Genomic DNA, 25,371 nt, shown 5'->3' on the forward strand with positions numbered 1-25,371 from the left:
TCTCTGACAATGCATTCTAGAAATGTGCAGGAGCAGGAGGTAAGACACACAGAGTCATTCAGTGGAAGGCCATCCCTCATTGGTACTAGAGACAAGATAAGTATGCCATCCTCATAATTTGGCACTGGCACTTTCTTTTCAATTAGCATCTGCATCTCAGAGATACAGGTTACACAGCCATTTTGTTAAAGAAATTTTATGTAAATAACACATTTATATTTCAAAGTACACTCTAAGTTAATCTGTATATTAAAACAAAGAAAGGAAGGAAGGTTGAAAATACCATCTGCAGTAATCTTAAGGGCATAAAAGTACTCTAAATTTATCTTTGGGGGTACTTAAAAACACTCTTAATCATAATTTTCTTCACATTTTACTAAGATAATGAAAATACAATTGAAAGATACTATTTGAAAATTCCAAGACCAGTGATACTTCAAGTACGGGAACAGATTGTGGGGTTTTGTTTTGTTTTTACATTCCTACATATGGAGCAATAGTTTCAATTCTTTTTTAACCTATTAAATTTAGAAGCATGTTCTGCTTTATAAAGGGTATGTTGGAGGAGCTGCAGTGCTAATATTAATAAATTTCTATACTTCTTTTAATATGTTTATAATTACATCTAAAGAACAATAACAAAAACAATCTATTAAAACTGTCTCCTTGTTCCTCCTCCATTTGAGCCTTTCAAGGGTGAGGTAGCTAAGTTAAAACAACTATTAAAAGAGGAGAGACTCCTTATGAAGCTCACTCACTTTGACTAGAAACAGACTGTCAGTGGATTTCTGTGGTTCAGTACACCGTAACTCTTCACTAAGTTCTTTAATTAAAACCAAGGGTTCCTCCTCTTCCACTCAGAGAGCTCTGTTTATGCTTAAATAATAGCAACTAATTTCACTTATGTTTTTATTATAACTCCTTGTTTATAATTTTTGCTCATTAGATAACATGCTTCCAGAAAGCAAGGATATTATCTGACTGATACCCTGGGTGGTTTCAGCACAGTGCTTTAAATATAGACACCCTTTAAAAATATTAGAGGGTGTAAATCATATCACTCCCTAGTCAGAAAGCAACAATGGCTTTCCTTCTTCAGAACTAAGGCCTTTACCATGGTCTACAAGGTCCTTTATCATCTGTTTCTAGACTCTCTCTGGCCACTGTTCTAGAACTCTGTCCCTCTTTCAAACTGCTTCCACCACACTACACTACCTCCTTGCTGATCCCACAAGCCTTCTTTCACCTCAGGGCCTTTGCACTAATTGCTCTCCTAAATGCTCTTCCATCAGATATCTGTGTTGCTTGCCCCTCACTTCCATCAGCTCTGGTAAAACATTATCTTATCATTTTGTAAAACACTGCCACCCCCCCCCCTTTTTTTTTTTTTAACTCTTTCCATGTTTTGTCTTTATAGCATTCACAAACATCCAATATATTGTGTGTTTATTGGTAATATTCATTTGGTCATTAGGTATAAGGCCCATAAGGGGAGGGACTGAGTCTCCTCTGTTCACCCATTTCCTCAGCACCTAGAACAATGAGGAACTCATTGTAGTGTCTTATTTACTGAGTGACCAGAGACTTATGATCTTAACAACTGTAATTTTTAGGCAAGCCATTAAACCTTTGAGTTCTGATGTTTGTTCTGTAACATAAATGAGTTTGTCTATAATTTTGAAGAACTGACTTAAGACCCAAGTTTGAGTTTAAAAAAACTAAAACTAAAGAAAATGCAAAGGTAATGTCTATAGATTTTAAATCACTACAGAATCGATAGAAATCTAATCTGATCAAGATTAAGCTGGGCAAGCACTTGGCAGCATTTCTATAAAGAGGATTTAAGAGTGGGGAAGATGATTAAGGTACTTTCTAACCCAGATGATGTACCACGATTCTATATTTGGATGATCAACAAGTTCCTAAGCTGTAAGTTAGAAAATACTGATTTCAAATACAGGTATACCTTATTTTATTGTACTTTGCTTTACTGCACTTCACAGACACTGTCTTTTTACAAATTGAAGGTCTGTGTGGCAACCCTGGTCCAGCAATTCTAAAGGCACCATTTTTCTAACTGTATTTGCTCACTTAATGTCTCTGGTCATATTTTAGTAATTCTCATAGTAGTTTTTAAAATTTTTACTTATTTTTGAGAGAGAGTGCAAGCAGGAGAGGGGTGGAGAAAGAGGGAGAGAGAGACTCCAAAGCAGGCTCCATGTTGTGAGTGCTGAGCCCAATGTGGGGCTCAATCTCATGAACCATGGGATCATGACCTGAGCCAAGATCAAGAGTCGGACACTTACCTGACTGAGACACTCAGGCATCCCAATTCTTGAAATATTTCAAACTCCAAATTATACATATCTGTTACGGTGATGTGTGATCTCCGATGTTCCTACTGTAGTTGTTTTGGGGTACCACAAACCACACCCATATACAGTGGAGAACTTAATAAGTGTTGTGTGTGTTCTGACTGCTCTACCTGCCAGTTGTTCCCCTGCTTCTCCCTCTCCTTGGGCCTCTCTAGTTCCTGAGACACAGTAATATTGAAATTAGACCAATTAATAACCTCTCAGCAGCCTCTCTAAGTATTCAAATCAAAGGAAGAGTCCTACATCTTTACTCTGAATCGAAAGCTAAAAATGACTAAGCTTGTCAGGTAAGAAAACTGACAAAGGCTAAAAGCTAGGTCTCTCGCACCAGTCAGCCAAGTTGTAAATGCAAAGGAAAAATATACTGAAGGTAATTAAAAGTGCTACTCCTGTGAACAAATGAATTGTAAGAAAGCAAAACATTCTTTGGAGAAAGTTTCAGTGGTCTATCAAAGCACCCACAACATTCCCTTAAACCAAGACTCAATCTAGACAGTACTATGGAGGCTGAGAGGTGAGGAAGCTGCAGGACAAAAGTCTGAAATTAGCAGAGTTTGATCTGTGAGGTTTAGGAAAGGAAGCCATCTTCAGAATGTAAAATTGCAAGGTAAAGCAGCAAGTGCTGCTACAGAAGCTGCGGTAAGTTCTCCAGAAGATCTGGCTAGGATCATTAACGAAGGTGGCTTACTCTACAGCAGATTTTCAATGTAGACAGAACAGCCTTCTATTAGAACAGCGTCTTTAGAAAATGCCATCTAGGACTTTCACAGCTACAGAGGAGAAATTAACAGGTGACTTCAAAATGTCGAAGGACAGGCAAACTGTCTTGTCAGGAGCTGACGCAGCTGGTGAGCAAAGTGAAGCCAATGCTCACTTAACATTCTGAAAATCCTAGGGCCCTAAGAATTATGCTAAATCTACTCTGCCTGTACTCTGTAAACAAAACAACAAACCCTGGATGAAAACACATCTGTTCACAACATGGTATACTGAAGGGATTTAAGAAGCCCCCTGTAGAAACCTACTGCTCAAAAAAATTGATACCTTTTAAACTACTACTACTTACTGACAATGCACCTGTTCACCCAAGAGATCTAATGGAGATGAACAATGAGACTAATGCCGTTTTCATACCTGCTAACACAATATCCATTCCACAGCCCATGGACCAAGGAGCAACTTTGACTTTCAAGTCTTTATTATTTGAGAATATTTCATAAATCTATAATTGTCAAAGACAGTGATTCCTCTGATGGATCTGGGCAAAGTAAACTGAAAACCTTCTGGAAAGGATTCACCATTCTAAATGCCATTAAAAACATTCATGATTCGTGGGAAGAGGTCAAAATATCGACAATAACAGAAGTTTGGAAGAAGGTAATTCCAACTCTCATGGATGATTTCAAGGCTTCAAAACTTGAATGGAGGAAGCAATCGCAGATGTGGCTTTCCTGTGACACTGGCTTCACTGCAGTGGTCTAGAGCTGAACCCACAGTTATCTTCAAGGTATGCCTGTATACTGTATACACTGAACATACGGTTGAAAGGAAATGCTAAATAAAAACGTCTTCGATGTGTCTCTTATAATACCATATTCACCAGGGTTATTTCATATGTTGGTCTTTAGCTGTGACAGATCCAGGTTAAATGTGAATAAATACTAAAAGTTACCAATAAATATGGCACTGTGATGATAGCAGAGGCAGCTGCAGAGCAATAATCAGTAACACAAGCTAGTGGTCAGACCACCAGGTTCAAATTTCCCTTGGTTTACCACATGCTCTTGGTCAAGACACCTCAACTTCCTACTCTTTCTATGACTCAGATCCCTCACACGTAAGATGGGGGTAATGATGACTGCACTCATCTTGTAAGTTTGTTAAAAGAATTAAATGACTTAACATTATCTATTATTTCCTGAAATCTAAGATATTCTTTTCATATATGCTTTCCAGTCATCATCCATAAGCAAATCCTCGGGTTAGGTCCATTCTGAATTTAAAGTCTAAAAAGGAAAGCAATACCAGCCTAGACAAACTTCTTGTCCATCAAAACAGTTTCTAACGAGCTGGCAACTTCAGTACGTTTATCTGATTTTCCAACAAAATATAAGATGTTCTGAGAATGGTCAGTTACTAGGTCTAGTCAGCCCACATTTGAGTACACAAAGCTCTGAGAAACTGAAGCAGTAAAATCAAATAGAAAGTAGAAACCCATATCCATAAGCCATACTGACCACCAACCATGGATGAGGTACTACATATAAGATATAGTCAGTCTCTCCCCTCAAAGAGCTCAGAATCATTTAGAAAGACAAAAGAATAAGGAGAAGGGTATTTCAGTTAGCGTCTACTTTATACTCATAGACATTATTTAAAGTTACTAAGGAAACAACGTATGCTTTTGAAAATTAAAAAAAATCAAGGCAAATAATAAATATAAAAATAAATAAAAATTCACGAGTCATCAAACACATTATGGTTAAACTCCTGCAGAGTCAGAAACAGTGAGCGCTGTAAATGTGGATAACACAGAATCTGGGAAGGATCTACATAGAGGAGCTAATAAAACTTAATGTGAAGGACAGACACTGAGCATAAAGACTATGAGCAAAGATATATTAATTTGAGAAAGTTTCTTAATTTCTCTGCCCTCATTTTTTCATCTATGAAATAGAAACACAATCTACCTTTTCATTATTTTGAAAACTGAGTTAATATAAGTACTAAAACTAAGTGCCTTACATAATAAGTGCTCAAGAAATATTCACTGAAAAGGTGAGTCAAATCATACAAGGCTGTGGCACAGAAGACTGAAAGACTGCCCTCGAGAGCAAAGACCTGTCTTTCCTGCCTCACAATGCACCATGTACAATGTCTGCAGTGGTATCAGCAAACTAAATGGCTACTGAGTTGAATTCACTGTGAAGAAAAAAAGAGGTCATAGAAAACTGACAGAGATGACACAACTGTTGTTTAGTGAAATCAATCTTGGTTTTGCCTGCAAAGTAGGAAGAGACCGAGGACAGAGAAAGGGGCTACTGTACTAGTCTAGCTTGACAACTTAGCCATCCCGTGATGAAAACTTAACCATATGTAAAGGGAACAAAAAGGACAGAAAAATAAAAACTACACGGCAAAGAAAGGAAATACTAGCTTAGAAGTCATATTTTAAAATGGCACATTATAAATTTTCAATACAGATATGTTAAATAAGTGAGATAATTATTTAAAAAAAAAAAACACTCATCAAGAGCATAAAGCATATTCAAAGAACTTAACCACAGTGCTGTGGAGTAACCCGAAGGACAATACAATTATACCCCAATCTACTAAAAATACATTTGTTAAAGACGAAAATGGAAGGCACTGGCTCAGACTTTCTTGGGAGTAAGTTCCATTTAAAAAAAATAAAAAGAGGAAATCCATCTCACACTCTCACAGACTGTACTGAGTTTTCCAAAGTCTAAGAAAATATATCAATGATCAACTAAGGGTGTTAAGACTCATATCCAATTATCTTCTAATTGCTCTGCAGAGTCCTATAAGCTCCAAGAAGTCTCCTTAAAAGTGAGGAAGGGGGCCCTGCAGTGGGAGTGAAGTCTGAAAAGAGACAGTAAAGATGAGCAGAAATGGCTGTGGACCTCATTTCTGTTTATAAATTCTGCTTCTCACTAAGATTTTCTTTGAAGAAAAATATCCATAGATTTTTCTTTTTATTCTGAACATATAGAATCTATAACCTATACAATACTAGTAGTTATACAGTTCAGAAAAGAGTGGCATAATATATTCCAAGTACTGAAAGGAAAAAACCTACAATCAAGAATACCCTACCAATATTATCATTTGGAATTGAAAAATAATGGGTTTCCCAGATAAACAAAAGTTAAAGGAAATCATCACCACCAAAACAGTTTTACAAGAAATGTTAAAGGGTATTCAAGTGAAAACAAAAGCCCATAACTAGAAGAAAATTCTGAAAAGAAAAAAGTTCACAGCTAATGTCCTCAATGGGGAAAAACTGAAAGCTTGCCCCCTAAGGTCAGGAACAAGACAGGGATGTCCACTCTCATCACTATTATTCAATAATATAGTATTGTAAATCACAGCCTCAGCAATTAGACAACACAAATAAATAAAAGGCATCCAAATTGGCCAGGAGGAAGCCCAACTTTCACTCTTCACAGATACTCTATATGCAAAACCCTAAAGATTCCACCAAAAACTGCTAGAACTGATCCATGAATTCAGCAAAGTGGCAGAATATAAAATCTATGCACAGAAATTGGTTGCATTCCTATACACCAATAGTGAAGCAACAGAAAGAGAAATCAAGGAATCCACCCCATTTAAAATTGCACCAAAAACCATAAAACACCTAGGAATAAATCTAGCCAAAGAGGTGAAAAGTCTACACACTCAAAGCTACAGAAAGCTAATGAAAGAAATTAAAGAAGACACAAAAAAATGGAAAACTATTCCATGCTTCTGGATAGGAAGAACAAATACTGTTAAAATGTCAATAGTACCCAAAGCAATCTACATATCCAATGCAGTATCTATCAAAATAGCATTCTTCACAGAGCTAGAACAAACAATCCTAAAATTTGTATGGAACCAGGAAAGATCCCAAATAGTCAAAGCAATCTTGAAAAAGAAAACCAAAGTAGGAGGCATCACAATCCCAGACTTAAAGCTGTATTACAAAGCTGTAATCATCAAGACAGTAATACTGGCACAAGACCAGACACTCAGATCAAAAACACAGAACAGAGAATCTAGAAATGGACCCAAAAACATAGAGCCAACTAATCTTTGACAAAGCAGGAAAGAACATTCAATGGAATAAAGACAATCTCTTCAGCAAGAGGTGCTGGGAAAAATGGACAGCGACATGCAGAAAAATGAACCTGGATCACTTTCTTCCACCATACACAAAAGTAAACTCAAAATGGATGAAAGACCTAAATGTAAGACAGGAAGCCATCACAATCCTCAAGGAGAAAGGAGGCAACAGCCTCTTTGACCTTGGCCGCAGCAACTTCTTACTAGACATGTCTCCGGAGGCAAGGGAAACAAAAGCAACCATGAACTATTTGGACCTCATCAAAATAAAAAGCTTCTGCACAGAGAAGGAAACAATCAACAAAATTAAAAGGCAACCAATGAAATGGGAGAAGATATTTGCAAACAATGTAACAGATAAAAGGTTAGTATCCAAAATCTATAAAAAACTTATCAAGCTCAATACCCAAAAAACAAATAATCCAGTGAAGAAATGGGCAAGACATGAATAGACACTTGTCCAAAGAAAACATCCAGATAGCCAACCGACTCAACATCTCTCATGTTGAGTGATGCTCAACATCACTCATCATCAGGGAAATACAAATCAAAACCACGGTGAGATACCACCTCACATCTGTCAGCATGGCTATCATTAACAACTTAGGCAACAATAGATGTTGGCAAGGAAGTGGAGGAGGATCTCTTTTGCACTGCTCGTGGGAATGCAGCCATTGTGGAAAACAATATGGAGGTTCCTCAAAAAATTAAAAATAGAACTACCCTATGACCCAGCAGTTTCACTACTAGGTATTACCCAAGGGACACAGATATGCTGTTTCAAATGGGCACATGCACCCCAACGTTTGTAGCAGTACTACTGACAATAGCCAAAGTATGAAAAGAGCCCAAATGTCCATTGATGGATGAATGGATAAAGGAGATGTGGTATATATATACAATGAAGTATTACTCGGCAATCAAAAATAATGAAATCTTGCCATTTGCAACTACATGGATGGAACTAGACAGTATTATGCTAAGTGAAATTAGTCCGAAAGACAAGTATCATATGACTTTACTCATATGAGGACTTTAAGATACAAAATAGATGAACATAAGGGAAGGAAAGAAAAATTAATGAAAAAATAGGGAGAGGGACAAAACATAAGAGACTCTTAAATATAGAGAACAGAGGGTTGCTTGAGGGGTACTGGGAGGGTGGCTGGGCTAAATGGGTAAGGGGCATTAAGGAATCTACTCCTGAAATCATTGTTGCACGATATGCTAACTACCTTGGATGTAAATTAAAAAAATAAATACAGAACATTCCATCCAAAAACAACAGAATACACATTTTTTTCAAATGAACACAGAACATTCTCCAGAATAAATCACATGTTAGCTAACAAAACAAGTCTCAATAAATTTAGGAAGAGGAAGACTGAAATAAAATCAAGCATCTTATTCTACCACAACAGTATGAAACTAGAAAGCAATTACAAGGAAAAAAAAAAACTAGAAAAAACACAAACACATGGAAGGTAAACATGCTACTAAACAACCAATGAGTCGATAAAGAAATCAGAGAAAATGAAAAAAATACATTAAGACAAAAATGAAAACACAAAAGCACAAAATCTTTGGGATGTAGCAAAAGCAGTTCTAAGAGGGAAATTTACAGTGATACAAACCTACCTGAAGAGACATAAAAAATCTCAAATAAACTAATCTTGGACCGAAAGGAATTATAAAAAAGAAGCACGGGGTGCCTGGGTGACTCAGTCGCTTAAGCGTCTGACTGCTGATTTCAGTTATGTCATGATATCACAGTTCGTGGGACTGAGCTCCATCTGTGCTGTCAGCACCAAGCCTGCTTGGATTCTCTCTCTCTGGTCTCTCTGATGCTCATGGGTACACTCACTCTCCCTCTAAATAAATAAACTTAAAAAAAAAAAAAAAACTTGAAGGAAAGGAATGATAAAGATGAGAATGGAGACAAAACAGAGACTTAAAAAAATTTAGAAAGGGGCGCCTGGGTGACTCAGTCGGTTGGGCGGCTGACTTTGGCTCAGGTCATGATCTCACGGTCCGTGGATTCGAGCCTTGCGTCGGGCTCTGTGCTGACAGCTAGCTCTGAGTCTGGAGACTGTTTCAGATTCTGTGTCTCCCTCTCTCGCTGACCCTCCCCTTCTCATGCTGTCTCTCTCAGAAATAAAACATTAAAAAAATTTTTTTTTAAATTAGAGTCAATGAAACCAAGAACTGATTCTTTGAAAAGATAAACCAAAGTAATAAACTGTTAGCCAGACTCATCAACAAAAAAAGAGAACTAATAAAATCTGAAAGGACAAAGGAGGAGAAATAACAACTGATACCACAGAAAAATGAAGAGTTGTGGAGAATGCTATAAAAAAAATTATATGCCAACAAATTAAACCACCTAGATGAAATGGATCAACTTCCAGAAACAATCTTCTAAGACTGCATCAGGAAGAAATAGAAAACTTGAGCAAACTGATTACTAGTAACAAAACTGAACTGGCAATCAAAAAACTTCCAACAAACAAAAGTCCAGGACAAGATGGCTTCACAGGTAAATACTACCAAACATTTAAAGAAGAGTCAATAACCTATTCTTATCTAACTATTCCAAAATATAGAAGACGAAGGAAAACTTCCAAATTCACTCTATAAGGTCAATGTTATCCTGCTTCTAAAACCAAAGACAATACAAAAAAAGAAAAATACAGGCCAATATACTTGATGAAGATGAATGCAAAATTATCAACAAATTTCAGCAAAGCACATTTAATAATACCTTAAAAGGATCATTCATCACAATCAAGTGAGATTTATTCCATGGATGCAAGGATTGATATTTGCAAATCAATCAATGTGATACATGACATTAACAAGTGAAAGGATAAAAACCACATGATTATGTCAATAGATGCAGAAAAAGAATCTGACAAAACACAACATCTGTTCATGATAAACACTTTCAACAAAGCGGGTTTAGAGGGAACATACCTCAATATAATAAAGGCCATATGTGAAAAACCCACAGCTAACATCATCCTCAATGGTGAAAAAACTGAAAGTGTTTCCTGTAAGATGAAGAGCAAGACAAAGATGTCCACTCTCACAACTTTTATTCAGCATAGTACTAGAAGTCCTAATTGCAGCAGCCAAAAAATAAGAAATAAAAGGCATCCATATTGCTAAGGAAGAAGTAAAATTGTCATTATTTTAAGATGACATGGTATTATATATAGAAAACTCTAAAGATGCCACCAAAAAACTATTAGAAGTAAAAAATGAAACAGTAATGTTGTAGAATACAAAATTAATATACAGAAATCTGTTGCATTTCTAACACTAATACGGAGCAGAAAGAGAAATTAAGAAAACAATCTCATTTACAATTGTACCAAAAAGAATAAAAACACCTAGGAATAACTTTAACTAAGTAGATGAAAGATCTATAGTCTAAAAACTATAAGAGACGATGAAAGAAACTGAATACAACACAAACAAGTGGAAAGATATACAATGGTCATAGACTGGAAGAATTAATATTGTTAAAATGCCCATACTACCCAAAGCAATCTACAGATTGAACACAATCCCTATTTTTCACAGAACTAGAACAAATAATCCTGAAGTTTATATGAAACCACAAAAGACCTTGAACAGCGAAAGCAATCTTGAGAAATAATAACAAAGCTGGAGGTATCACAATCGCAGATTTCAAGATGTACTATACAAAGCTATAATAATCAAAACACTATGGCACTGGCACAAAAAGAGACACAGAGATCAACGGTACAGAATAGAGACCTCAGAAATAAATCCACACTTGTATGGTTAATTAATCTCTGACAAAGGAGGCAAGACTATACATACAATGAGGAAAAGATAGTCTTTTCAGTAAATGGTGTTGAGAAAGCTGGGGAACTACAAGCGAAAGAACAAACCTGGACCACTTTCTTCAAAAGTAAAGTCAAAATGGATTTAAGACATTAAAGTCAGAATACAAACCATAAAAATCTTAAAAGAAAATATACACAGTAATCTCTCAGACACAGGCTTTAGCAACATATTTATGGATATGTCTCCTGAGGCAAGGGAAACAAAAGCAAAAATAGACTATTAGGACTACACCAAAATAAAAAGCTTCTGCACAACAAAGAAACCATCAACAAAACAAAAAGACAAACTACTGAATGGAAGAAGATATTTGCAATATCCAATTTGATATATCCAATAAGGGGTTAATATCTACAATATATAAAGAACTTACACAACTCAACACCAAGAAAAACCACGTAGTATGATTAAAAAATAGGCAGAAGACCTAAACAGACATTTTTCCAAAGAAGACATACAGATGACAAACACACACATGAAAAAATGCTCAGTATCAGTAATTATTAGGGAAATGCAAATCAAAACCACACAGAGTATCACCTCACAATAGTAAGAATGGCTAGTATCAAAATGAGAAGAAATAACAAGTGTTGACAAAGATGTGGAGAAAAGAGATTTATTATGCTAAAATAAATCAAACAAAGAAGCAGCACCTGGGCAGCTTAGTCCATTAAGCATCCGACTTCAGCTCAGGTAATGATCTCAGTTCATGAGTTCAAGCTCCACATGGGGCTTGCCACTATCAGCACAGCCTGCCTGCTTCAGATCCCCTCTCTCTCTGTCCCTCCTCCTCCTCTCTCTCTCTCTCTCTCTCTCTCTCAAAAATAAACATTAAAAAAAAAAAGAATTTCAGGGGCACCTGGGTGGTTCAGTTGGTTAAGCATCTGACTTTGGCTCAGGTCATGATATCACAGTTTGTAGGTTTGAGCCCAGGTCAGGCTCTGTGCTGCTAGTTCAGAGCCTGGACCCAGCTTTGGATTCTGTATCTCCCTCTCTCTTTGCCCCTCCCCCATTCATGCTCTTTATCTCTCTCAAAAATAAATATTTAAAAAATTTAAAAAAATTTTCAGGGCATGTGGGTGGCACAGTCAGTTGAGTTTCCAACCTCAGCCCAGGTCACAATCTCACGATTCGTTGAGTTTGAGCCCCACATCAGGCTCTCTATTAGTGCAGAGCCTACTTTAGATCCTCTCTCCCCGTCTCTCTCTGCAACTCCCCCACTCACACTCTCTCAAAAATAAATAAAACATTTAAAAAATAATAATAATACACAAGCCCCCTTGCAAAATAAAAATGCATGGCCCCTTTATAAAAAAATCAAAGAAAGATAGATATGATTAATTTATATGTGGGAAAAAACAATCTACAACAAATTAAGACATACTACTAAAAAAGGACAACTTCCAGGTAATGGGCCTGGAGGAGGGCACTTGTTGGGATGAGAACTGGGTGTTATACGGAAACCAACTTGACAATAAACTATATTTAAAAAATAAATAAATAAGAAGGACAACTTTCTAGATACACGCTAAGCACAATCTGATAGGGTAAACTTAAAAATAGTTCTGAGATGGAAAGATGGATGGGTAAATAAGTAGATATGTGATCAAGTCCAATCTGGAGACTTCTAACTGATGGGCATAATGGTGTTTACTGTACAATTCTTTAAACTTTCTTATATATTTGAAATTTTTCATAACAAAATGCTGGGTGGATTGCAATTTAAAAGTAGTTCTGAGGGGCACCTGAGTGGCTCAGTTAAGCATGTGCCTTTGGCTGAGATCATGATCTCAAGGTTCATGAGTTCAAGCCCCACATTGGGGCTTTCATTCTCTCCCTCTCTCTCCTGCCTTTACCCCACTCACACACGCATGCAATCTCTCATTCTCTCTCTCTCAAAAGAAACAAAAAAATATTTAAAAAATAAAGTAAAAGCAGTTTTAAATGGCAGACATTCTGAAGGAGAAAAATCAGTTTTTAAGATTGCACCTAATAAACTGATCTCCAGATTTGCAATGAAGGGCTCAAAAACACTCTAGTTCTCTAAGGAAATAGCAAGTACTGATAAAGAGTTACAAACTCTTTTTAAACACCGAAGTTATAGGTGTTTGTTCTAAGAACACTGAAAGTTAACAACTCAGTTTTCACAAATACTTGAGAAGGCCAAAATTTAGCAAAACAATTTTCACAAATAAAGTTTCCAAGTATCTATTCTGCCTAGCTAGAATAAGTTCTTTCATCTTGCTTCATTCATAACTTCTCTATTAGCTGGCAGGTATTTCTGGATACGTAGAACCTGCATGGTAATTTACAGTGGAATAGCATTATGTATATATTTACATAAGGAAAAAAAGAGAGAGAAATTTTAAAAGTGTAGGCTACTTTTGTCCTCCATTGTACTTGATGCTCGCACATCCAGAGTGAACAGACAGAAGATGTGAGTCAAAATGCTGGTGCCTCAGCCTGCCTCAACCTGCCCAGTACCTCTCATAACAGGAGCATCCTGCTGGGCTGAGCATGATTCTAGCATACATAGGCAAGCATTTTCTTATCACAAACTTAATCACTAGCCAAATGTGTCTTCTGGAACTCAGCCTCAGTGACACGTTCCTCCAGTGTCACAGGAGGAAAACCTAGCGTGTTCATGGAAAAACAGTTTGTATGTCTCTAATCTCTAATCCTTCCTTAGACATTATTCAAGGATAATTTTGACTGTCAGTAATCTGTGCATTACATTCCAACCTCAGAACCTCACCTCACATAAAATACAACTGCACTGTATGCATTTGAAATATGAAGAGCTCTGGATTGGTGTCAGCAAAGGTAGACTCTAGTCCCAGCTCTATTACTAGCTGTGTGATCCTGGGCAAGGAACTATAACCTGAGTTTCAATTTTCTCATCTATATAAGGCAGTTAGTTGAGATGGTCCCTTAAGTTCCCTGACCATGTATCTATGAATCATGAACATTTTTCAAAATGTGTCAGCAATATGTCTAGCCAGTGTAGTTTACCTAGTTTGTTCTCTAAGAGTGAATAATACATATTAGCAATCAGCAGCTCAAAGGACTAGGAAAAGTTATACGATACTAACATGCTATAAAGTTTGATAATTTTCCTTTCCAGAAAGTAAAAAAAAAAAAAAAATTAAAAATTTTCACTTGAAGACTTCTATTTCTCCAATACAGAAAAAATAATCAGCAAGAGAATCATTAAATTACAGACCAATATTAGAAGGAGGTGTAAATAAAGTCAGTTGTTTTAAAATATATTTAACAATTGGCAAGATGGTTTAAAATGATATAACCTATTATGTTAATAATGCAAATACAGAACAAGAATCAAAGAACTGTTTGCTCTGACTAAAATATTTAAAATTCACTATCTGGACCTTAAAAAGTGTTTTATAAGAGATAGTTTTGTTCCCTCTGCCACCTATTTTACAAACAAACAAAACAAAGAAGTATTTTACACACAAAAAAATCTGCTCTCATTCTCATTATTTATTGCAATGGTTTACAAATCTGACTGCATATTAGAATTATCTGGGAAGTTTAAAGGCCTTTTTTGAAACATCTGACGAGCAGACCTCATATGAGCAATTTGATCAGAATCTCTGGAGAGCATTAGAATCTCCGAGGCATTAGAATTTTTTTTTTTTTTTTAAATCTCCAGATGATTCTAACATGCAATCAGACTTCAGCTCTCAAATATCACAGATGGGAGAGGAAGTTGGGGAGGAAGCTTGTTTTTGTTGTTGAAGAGATAGGTCGGCTCAAGCAAAAAGAAAAGTTTACTTTGGCTTCACCCAAGAAATATAAAAATTAAAAATCCAAGGACCTTCAATTAAAATAAACATTTCTGGCATTTTTAAAAATAAAAATGTTTTTAAACCCCTAATAGCCTTCCTCAGTATATTAAAGCCTACAGTCTTATATCTATATAGTGAAATAGCCATTTAAATAAAAACTACTTTCTACTAAATTCACTTATCTATGTTTTCTCGAGTTGCATGGTATACAGATGCTCAATCTATGTGTTCCTTAAAAGCTGACAGTGCATACATTTTGGAAATCTGTATCACATTATTCAGTGCATTAAGAGCATATAATTGTTTTATCTGCTGTTGTATCAGAAATGATTAATTCTAGTGTTTTTAATTACAATTTCACTAATAAAAGTGGGTAAGACAGCAATGTATACCTTAATAAAAGGAATCATTAGTAAATGAATGACAATGTATCAAGATTTAAGAAAAGACACCTTTAGAGTCACCTTGGAATGCTGAGTAAGTAGTCTAAGGTGACACTCAGCTCATCCATATTTGTCTGTTCCAGGCATAATGGAATTGTCAGAATGAGGCCACTTCGTCTGTCCTTTCCTCCTATTAAAAGAAAAAGATATTAACATGTAATAGATATTAAAGCACTAAATAAATGTTTGAGTCCAATGTTACTAAAACAAATAGTGCTTATGACAGAAAAAGAAAAAACTAATAGATGTTTATCTTCTATATTATAAATGTTTATAGTAATAAAGCAAAATTATACAAATTTGAGAAAAAATAAAAGAAAAAAATTCACCCATGGAATCCTCACTTAAAGCAATCACCATTTGTTCAATTTGCTTCCAGTCTGTTTCTTAATGTAATTAATCGAGTACCTACTGTTTGTCTAGCACTGTAAGCATTTATGAGAAAAATAAATTTCCAATCAACCTCAGAAGAAAAGCCTCATGTCATAAGAAATAAGAGTATAAAATACAAATTCACTGGCTAGACTGTGCTGTATAAAATACATAAGGTATTATCAAAAAAGGATTTAGAAATGGAGAAAATGATAAGAGCTGTGATAAAGGTGAAAAATTTTGTAGAAAAGACTTAAGAAGAATGGGTAGAATTTATAAGCCAAGTTAAAAGAGTACTGGAGTATTCTGTGACAAGAAATGGTCTGAGTTAACTCACAGAGGTCAGACCAGCATTCTGCATTCACAGGGACGAAGTCCTGCCCAGATGAGAAGAGCACATGGGACCTGGATATAGAAGCATGAAAGCCAGGCAGTGGAACACTCTCGCATTTCATTTATGTTCTAGCCCTCTTCAATTTTCCATAAACATTAAAATCTAGCTAATACTGGGGCACCTTGATGGCTCACTTAGTTAAGCGTCCAATTTCAGCTCAGGTCATGGTCTCACGGTTGATGGGTTCAGGCCCTGCGTCACACTCTGTGCTGACAGCTTGGAGCCTGGAGGTGGGTTCAGATTCCGTGTCTGTCTGTCTGTCTGTCTCTCTCTCTCTGCCTCTCCCCCGCTCACACTCTATCTGTCTCTCAAAAATAAAACACTAAAAACTTTTTTTAAAAATCTAACTAATACACATAGCTTCTTGAAAAGTTCCCCACATGACTGACTTTCACATTGAAGTCCATACTCTGACCCCACTGACATTTATGACAATTTCAGAAGCTTAAAAACCAGCAAATACTAAAGGTAAAAATGTTGTATGATCTCTAGAAATCTATCACTAAAAACTGAAAGCTATGAAGTGGAAAAAAACAACTCCTATAAGTGACATGAGGGCAATTCATGACATACCTACCATAAATGACCTTCTTTTATTAGAATACCATATAAGTTAATGATATTCAACCAGTTTGTTTAACATAAATAAATGTATTCAAATGGTTTGACTTAATAGATAATCAATAATGACTTCAACTACTCATGGTTTTGTCTAGGTTTTACTTTTTTAAAAAATGGATTATACCCATGGTTTTCAAAATGTATCCCCCAAATGATTTTGGTTTGAAAAGGTTTTCTCTTTCAAACTAAACAAGTTTGAAAATTACTGGTTGAAATAATTAATGGTCAACAGAGGAAGCCCAGAGGAATGGGCTAAGGGAAGTTTTCATTTGCTCCTCAAAAATCACTAAGCTTTATCACAGCATCAAGCAAATCTGCAGACCCACTGTGGAAATGTCTTCAGGGGACAGGTCTAACATTCAGGACTACATTTAACCTCGTGCCCTCAGCCATCACTAAGGGGCAATAAAATAATCACTAGAGTAAACGAAAAAGAGAAAAGCCAAGAGGAAAAAGGCTTTCAAGATAGTTATGGCTAACTAAGTTGAATGCTGCACAGTTAAATGTCATAAAGATGCAAAAATGTCATTAATAAAAATTATAAAAGAATAATATCACTTCTTGGCAACAGTGTGGGCAAACAGGCATTTTCATACACTGTTACAAGAAACAGAAATTGATGCAATATTCTTAGAGTGTAATCTGACAAAACACAAATTTAAATATCAATTCTCCTTAACACTTCCACTTACGGGAAGTTATACTGCTGACCTTGTACAAAGTACACCAACAATGTACATTAATATTAGAAAAGAATGGTGAAAACATAAGCATCAACTGGTAAGGAAAGTTTTTTTAAAAAAAGGAACTACATTAAGAAAAGAAACAAGAATACTAGTGAAATACTAGTAAAACTTCTTTTATCCTTTATAATCTACACTAGAAAGACATGCCATTTTACAGAGGGATACAATATACTTTTTTAAAAGGACATTAGATCATTTAAAACCTAAAGATCAAGACAATTCTGATAGGATCTAAAGAGAAAAAGAAAGAAAAAGCAAGATGATAAAAAGATTAAAAAAAATAAAAAGCTAAAGTAACCCTTAACAGGCAGGCCATAGTACCTATTCCAAAGCACATGCAAATTTACTCAACGATCCATAATTCCAGAAAATCACTATACTCAAAGTACTATGCTACTGCTCTCACACTAACATAGTATTTTGCAGTTTCTCTTGGATTCTTAGCTGATACATGCTTTTGGGTTAATAACTAGAGATAGATGCAAGCCTGTATAACCATGTTCAGTGAAAGGTGAAAACCATGTAACTGATGTTTCCTAATTCCTTCAAGTGCACTGAAACTATCTTGGGAAAGATGGAAGACAAAGCTAAGATACAGGATACCATACAAACTAATTCTGTATTTCAAAAATAATTATTTTGGTGCTGGTTCAATTATTCTTGGCCGGTATTATTTTCTTTTTATATAAAAAGTGAAATATCATGACATCTACCTTGTAGAGGTCATTTTAATCAATTACAGAATAAATACTGGCCTGCCAAGTACCAACAGTGACAGAGGTGACTCGCACAGTTATCCATTCTGAGAGGTCTCAGAATTATCTCTGAAACAAAACCTTCACAGAAAAATGCAATTCTGTCAAACTTGTCAAAGAAAAAAGTTTTAACAAATTTATACATCAAACACTTCCAATTTTATAAAGAAAACATACCTGAAAGGAAGGCAAGTTTTTTCTTCAGAATAGGTAATATTACTGAGGCCTCCATTTTACTCCAATAAACCTCCTCAATTCTGAAAACAAAGAAAGTTAAAGGTCAACTACAAGATCATAATTATTCTATGAAATACATTCTTATGATAGCTTATCCCAGGGTGTCTCAATTTCAGCATTACTGACATTTCGAGTCAGATTACTTACTCTATTTTGTAAGAATTGTCCTGTACTTGTATTTGGCAGCACCCCGGCCTCTACCCGTTAGAAGACCAATAGTATTCTCCCTTCCAAGCTCTAACAACAAAAATATCTCTAGACTTTGCCAAATACCCTCTCGTAGGCAAAATCACAGCCAGTTGTGAATCACTGGCTTAATGATTTCTGGGTTTGTTGTTGTTGTTGTTGTTGTTTTAGTAGGCTCCATGCCCAAGGTGGGGCTAGAACTTTGTACCCTCAGATCAAGAGGCACATGCTTTAACAACTGAGCCAGCCAGGCACCCCATTGGCTTAAGTGTTTTTCAAAGTAGCTTGGGCTAGAACAGTGTCTAGTACATAGCAGTAACTGTATAAATTACTGTCAAATAAAGGAACGAACCAACTACTCAATCTTTTCTGTATTCCTCTCCTTATTAATTATACAGCTGAATTCTAAACATTCTACTACTAAATGACTGTCTCTGATTTTTCATATTTTTGCTTCTCCGTATCACATTGTAACACATCTTATAGTCATGTTTACCTCAAGATATTTCCTAATACACTGTTTCAATTTTTCCCCCACTGTCTCCCTCTCTCCACATTCTGAATTTTTTTTTAATTCTCCAGGGAAAATTCTGATTAACCCAGTTGATTTTTTTTCCTACTGAGGAAGTGGTTTGGTTCCTACCATATTTACTGTTTTTGGTTTAATTTTCTATTGTCCACTTGGCCACAGCCAAGGGTTATGGCTAAATACAAAACGGGACTATCCATACAGCAAGGCCTAAGGCCAAGAGTATCCCTTAAAAGAAAGCTTCAATATGGCAGACATCTAGAGGCTTAGCCAACCCAAGATATTATTAAAACAGGATTTTGAAGTGAGGACATTTAAAACAAAACAAGAAGATTAAAGATTCAATTATATTATCCACCTATACTTAGTTGCATATATAAGAGAGTATTCTCTATCACATTTTATCCTTCCCTTCCTGACCCTCCTCACACCCACCAATCACAATATAGTGACAATTATAATATTCCATGAACTACATTCTATTTAGTTAAGCCATACTCTTCTTTTTCTAATAGGCTCTTTTTTTTTTTTAATTGAGATAACTGACATATAGCATTATATTAGTTTCAGGTGTACAACATGATTCGGTATTTGTATTTATCGAGAAGTGATCAACACAGTCTAGTTAACTCTATCACCATACATAGTTACATAAATTTTTTTTCTTGTGATAAGAACTTTTAAGACCTACTCTCTTAGCAATTTTCAAATATGCAATACAGTATTATAAACGATAGTCACTACAAAGCTTACTCTTGAAAATAATTTTCAGGTAGAGTAGAAAATGTGACTCCATATGAAAGTATATTACTTGCTCAGCAAATAATTGCAATAAACTTATCCCATTTCAGGTGCTGTCCTATCAGCTGGAGCTAAAAACAAGTCACAGCCCTGTCCTGGGGGAAAAACGTGGTTTTTTAAGAAAAAGATTTAAAAAAAAAAAAAACCTCAGATATTAACAAAACATAGACTTAATATTTTAAATAATGACTAAGAAAGATTAAAGAAGTTTATTATTTTATAGCTTTTGTGCATACAACTAAAAAAAAAAAAATCACCATTATTTGTACCTGTCTTCAAAACAAAAATGCTGTCAAACTATATAGGATATATTTTTCTCATTTTATTCCTGAATATTCGTTCATTTTTGTTCACCATTAGCCCCAGCTGACATACAACTGGTAGGAAAAATTATGGAAAAACTCACACTATACATTTCAAATCTGAAACCAGTAGTACTTTATGTTTCCAGATCAATATCTTGACCTGATGAGTCAGTTCCCCAGCTCTACAAAAACCAGACAGCTCAGATTCACATCTCTGGTCCCTTCTCTTGTGACCATCTTGTCAGAGACCAGGTTTGAAAGCTTAATGATGTCAGGGTTCAGAGCAAGTTGCCCCTAGATATACCACTTGGATAGATTATATTGAGCTAAAACAAAAGACACAGGAAGAAACTCTTACCTTCCCCCGGCTGCCTAAAAGAACAGATAAAGGCCTGCTCCAGGAAGAGAGCTATCACGATAGATAACCACATTCTAATACTAACTCAAGGCAGTAGGCAGGAGGAACTTAGGCAAACTTTTTTTTCTTTTTAAAGATTTTACGTTTAAGTATTCTCTATCCGTAAAATGGGACTTGAATTCACAGCTCTGAGATCAAGAGTTGCATGCTCCACCAAGTGAGCCAGCCAGGCGCTTAAACTTTACTTTTTGATAAAATTTTGATATATAGGGGCTCCTGGGTGGCTCAGTCAGTTATGCAGCCAACTTCAGGTCAGGTCATGATCTCTGCATGGGGCTCTGTGCTGTCAGCTCAGAGCCTGGAGCCTGCCTCAGATTCTCTATCTCCCTCCGTCTCTGCCTCTCCCCCACTCACATTCTGTCTCTCTCTTTCTCAAATATAAATTAAAATTTTTGATATATATGTGTATAATATATATGTATATATAATACACATTTATAATTTATATGTAAAATATATACATGTGTATGTATATACAACATATATATAGTATATACATATGTGCTACTATCTTGATTCATGCTAAGGCAACCTTTGCCTCCCATTGCTTCTGCAATCATCAGTGCAAATGGCAAGTGACGTAAGAATTGTTATAAAAACAGTTTTGGGGCAACAGGGTGGCTCAGTGAGTTAAGCATCCTACTTCAGCCCAGTTCATAATCTCACCGCTTGTGAGTTCAAGCCCCGCATCATGCTCTATGCTGACAGCTCAGAGCCTGGAGCCTGCTTCAGATTCTGTGTCTCCTCCCTACCCCCCCACCCCCCACCTCTTCCCACACTTGTGCGCTCGCTCACGCTCTCTCTCAAAAATAAACATTAAAAAAAATTTTAGGGACACTTGGGTGATTCAGTCGATTAGGCGTCCAACTTTAGCTCAGGTCATGATCTCACAGTTCGTGGGTTCAAGTCTGGAGCCTGCTTCAGATTCTGTGTCTCCCTCTCTCTCTGACCCTCCCCTGCTCACACTCTCTCAGAAATAAATAAAACATTAAAATTTTTTTTAATTTTAAGTCATAAATAAACAAAAGAACAGAGCACAGAAGAGAGTAAATGTAAGTACTGTGCTGCTATAAAACTAAAAAAAAAAAAAAAACAACGAATTAATACTAAAACACAAAACAAAACAAACAGGTTTTGATCTCAGAGACCCGTGCAAGCTGGACAAGACAACTGCTGCTCTAGAACATCAATGGGATGCTCCCACCAAGGGATTTCAGCCCTGAAGGGGTAATTCCAATAACAGTACAACTCCGTCATAGAAAGAGAACTGGCTTCCTAAACAGACTTTTCTTTTGGCATAGGCGCAAAACCACCTGCCTTGGTTCCTTACTATTTTCTGGGCCTATTTCACCATCCTTATCAATTCTGTGAGCTATATAATGTCCTTCCAATAAATCTCCTTTCTGCTTAAGTTACCTAGAGTAGCCTTCTCATCTAGTCAGTGGAGAAACTCGATTGATATGGGAAGTTAAACTGCAGTTTAGAGTTTAGTAGATTGTGCCTGCAATCATACAATGCTGCTTTTTTCTTTAAACCTGTTGCTATTTATTCTGAATGAAAATGTCAGTCAATACTAAGGTTTTCAGCCTTGCTACAATAAAACCCAATTAACCAGTACCCATGAGAAAACAGCATCTGGAATTCCTAAGATCCCACAAGGCAAAAGAAATGACAGCTGCAGGGGCGCCTGGGTGGCTCAGTCGGTTAAGCGTCTGACTTCGGCTCAGGTCATAGTCTCACAGTCCGTGGGTTCCAGCCCCATGTCAGGCTCTGTGCTAACAGCTCTTGTTTCAGACTGTGTGTCTCTCTCTGCTCCTCCACCTCTGTCTGTCTGTCTCTCTCCCTTGAAAATAAACATTAAAAAAAAAAAAAAAAAGGAAAGAAATGACACCTGCAGCTGACCCTTAAAGTAGTATCTGTGTATCCAAAGTTTACAAGCTAAGTTATTGATTTTATGCTGAGAAGTATCAATTTTTTCACCACCATATATTTTTTCATATACTTAAAGTGAAAAAGGAAGATGGTCTCAGTCCCCAGACTAGATGTACCTTGACACATTGATATCCAGAAGCAATATTATTTTTTGTCACTGTGTCCTGAGATGGATGCTTTATCCAAACTTTCCATTACTTTACAGAACCATCTCAGCATGAAAACCTGACTTTTTTTAAAATTAAAGTTTTTTTTAATAAAAGTATTTTTGTTTTTTATTTTTTCAAGAACATGTTAAAAATGATGAAGAAGTAGCTTAAAGTAATGAGAAATATAAGTTTTTGAGTATGTAGGCCAACTCAAATGGCCTGATTGATAAAATGTGAAGCAGTCAAGAAATGAAAGCTGTGATGTCTACCCTTCTAGAGTGTCCCTTCCATCTATCTTTCATTGCTGTCACAAGAGAGATGAGTAATGAAAAATGATTACTACTATTTCCAATTAAGCATAGTTTTTCAAAAATTATTCAAAAATATTTTTAATGTTTATCTTTTTTTGTGAGAGAGAGAAAGGGAGGGAGGGAGGGACAAAGATAACGAGCTGGGGAGGGGCAGAGAGGCAGACAGAATCTGAAGCAGGCTCCAGGCTCTGAGCTGTTATGTTTGAACCCATGAACCATAAAATCATGACCTGAGCCAAAGTTGGACGCTTAACTGACTGAGCCACCCCAGGTGCCACTCAAAAGTTATTTTAGATTTTGCTAGTCATCAGTACAGAAAAAAATAACAAAAACAAATTTGTCTATCTCTGGTTGTCTTATATAACTCACAGATAGTTAATGAACAAAACACAAAAAATAAAGGAAAATCTTGCAAAACATAACCATCCACTACCATCACCACAATAAAATGTTAAATAACACAAAGGTACCTGCTTATGGCTGTTCTCTAATGGTATAGTTATAGATCATTATTTTTCATAAGAAGCTTATTCAACCTAAATATATGTGAGTGGATTTTATTCTCAAAGAAGGAATGAAGCCAATGATGAATATTTACCTGATATTAACAAAGCAAGAGAAATAATGTTCTTAAAAATTTGCTAAATGAAGCTAAGAAATGGAAGAATTAAACAATTCAAAACAACAAAAGCATATTTCACATACGGTCATTTAAAATGACCTACATTGGGGATACCTGGGTGGCTCAGTCACTTAAGCATCAACTTCAGCTCAGGTTGTGATCTCATGGTTCATGGGTTCAAGCCTGTGTCGGGCTCTGTGCTCCTGCTTCAGATCCTCTGTCTTCCTCTCTCTCTCTCTCTGCCCCTCACATACTCTCTCTCAAAAATAAACATTAAAATTAAAGTAAATTAAATTAAATGACCTATTTTGTTACAATTTATTAAATATGAAAGCAGAAAGTCAGTTTCTAGTAAATGAGGTGCCTTAGAGACAAGTGAATATGAAGAAAAATATTCAACCATAAATGCATGTTACCCTCAATCAAAAGTAAGAAACATGGAAATATCATCATTTCTAGAAGCAAAATAAATCCTACCTAAAACAGAGAGAGTATAGTTAGAGATAATAAATTCTGAGAACTAGATATGCAAAGGAGACTAAGTTTCAGCTGCTATCTATGATCATCATCTACTTTGAATATCTCTCTCAAAATCATGGAGCATTAAAAAAGGAAACTTGGGGCAGCCAAATAGTTAAACTGCCATCTTGCCCCCCAAAGAGCAGAGACCAAGTCTGATTTATCTTTGTATTTATTCATTCGTTCATTCATTCCTCATTTAACAAAACTGTAGTAAGCACCTAATGAATCAAGGCAAGCCTAGGTGCTAGACAGACCTGGCATGCAAAAAGTATCTAATAAATGAATGTATAAATAATGAAACAAACACTAAAATAAACCACCCTAGGAATCACAAGTAACTGGATGTCAACACCTCCTAGTATTGCAAACATAGGATCACATGTGCATGCTTTTCCTTCAAAGCAGTGTCTCCCAATTTCTTTCTACTGGGAGTCTCCCACAGGATCCAGTAGGTATATATATTGCTGGGATGCTGGAGAAAGGCAGGTTCCTGATGGATAGATGGACATCAATGGTGCTACAAGAGGGCAGCCATTAGAGGGCAGCAGAGGATGTGCTGAGTAACAGGAAAAGAGAATTGCAAGCCTTTTAATCAAGACTGGGCAAATTACACTTCGTAAGAGATTGTAATTGATGACATGAGTGGGTGCACTGGAACTCCTCTCTCAATAAGTATAAATCAACCAGTTTATTTGGAAAATTTAGTTAGATTCTTCCAAGAGCTTTAACAACCAGCGAAAACCCATTAGGATAGCCTGAGGCTAACTAAATCATCTCTAATAAGTCTACATCATGTAGACACATAATGGCAATGAACAAAATCAGAATGCAGGCTCCTTAGCCTGCATTTTCAGAAGAAATACTACAGCTGTCCTTAAATTTAGATTAGAAATACCTCTAACTGTTGGTACAAAATAAGAGCAATCTTGGAGATGAAAACAAGCAAGCACACATATAGACACTCACTAACTGGGTTCATTACTCTATATATTCAAATATAAAATTATGCAGAAATAAACATTACTCAACTCTATAATACTACATCAAAAGCAGATCACAAGGTGAAAATTTACATAATTTTTCATTATGGCAGGTGCCAGTGTATGATTATTAACTGGTTTTA

General features: G+C 36.0%; 1 protein-coding gene across 3 annotated transcripts in view; it reads right to left on the reverse strand.

Moving 5' to 3' along the window:
• Window positions 1-18,490, reverse strand: part of SESTD1 (SEC14 and spectrin domain containing 1) — a 99,802-nt gene extending 81,312 nt beyond the window's left edge. For all 3 annotated transcript variants that reach the window (XM_077776280.1, XM_077776278.1, XM_077776279.1), the window contains exons 1-2: window positions 18,414-18,490; window positions 15,370-15,478 (exon numbers count right to left, since the gene is read on the reverse strand). In XM_077776280.1, coding sequence (XP_077632406.1) covers window positions 15,370-15,478; window positions 18,414-18,468 — 164 coding nt within the window. In that variant the 5' untranslated portion in view covers window positions 18,469-18,490. The remainder of the gene's footprint in view (window positions 1-15,369; window positions 15,479-18,413) is intronic.
• Between the last annotated feature and the right edge of the window lie 6,881 nt (window positions 18,491-25,371).

Source organism: Crocuta crocuta, unplaced genomic scaffold (genome assembly GCF_008692635.1).
Source record: "Crocuta crocuta isolate KB4526 unplaced genomic scaffold, BGI_CrCroc_1.0 scaffold17, whole genome shotgun sequence".
Classification (NCBI taxonomy): domain Eukaryota; kingdom Metazoa; phylum Chordata; class Mammalia; order Carnivora; family Hyaenidae; genus Crocuta; species Crocuta crocuta.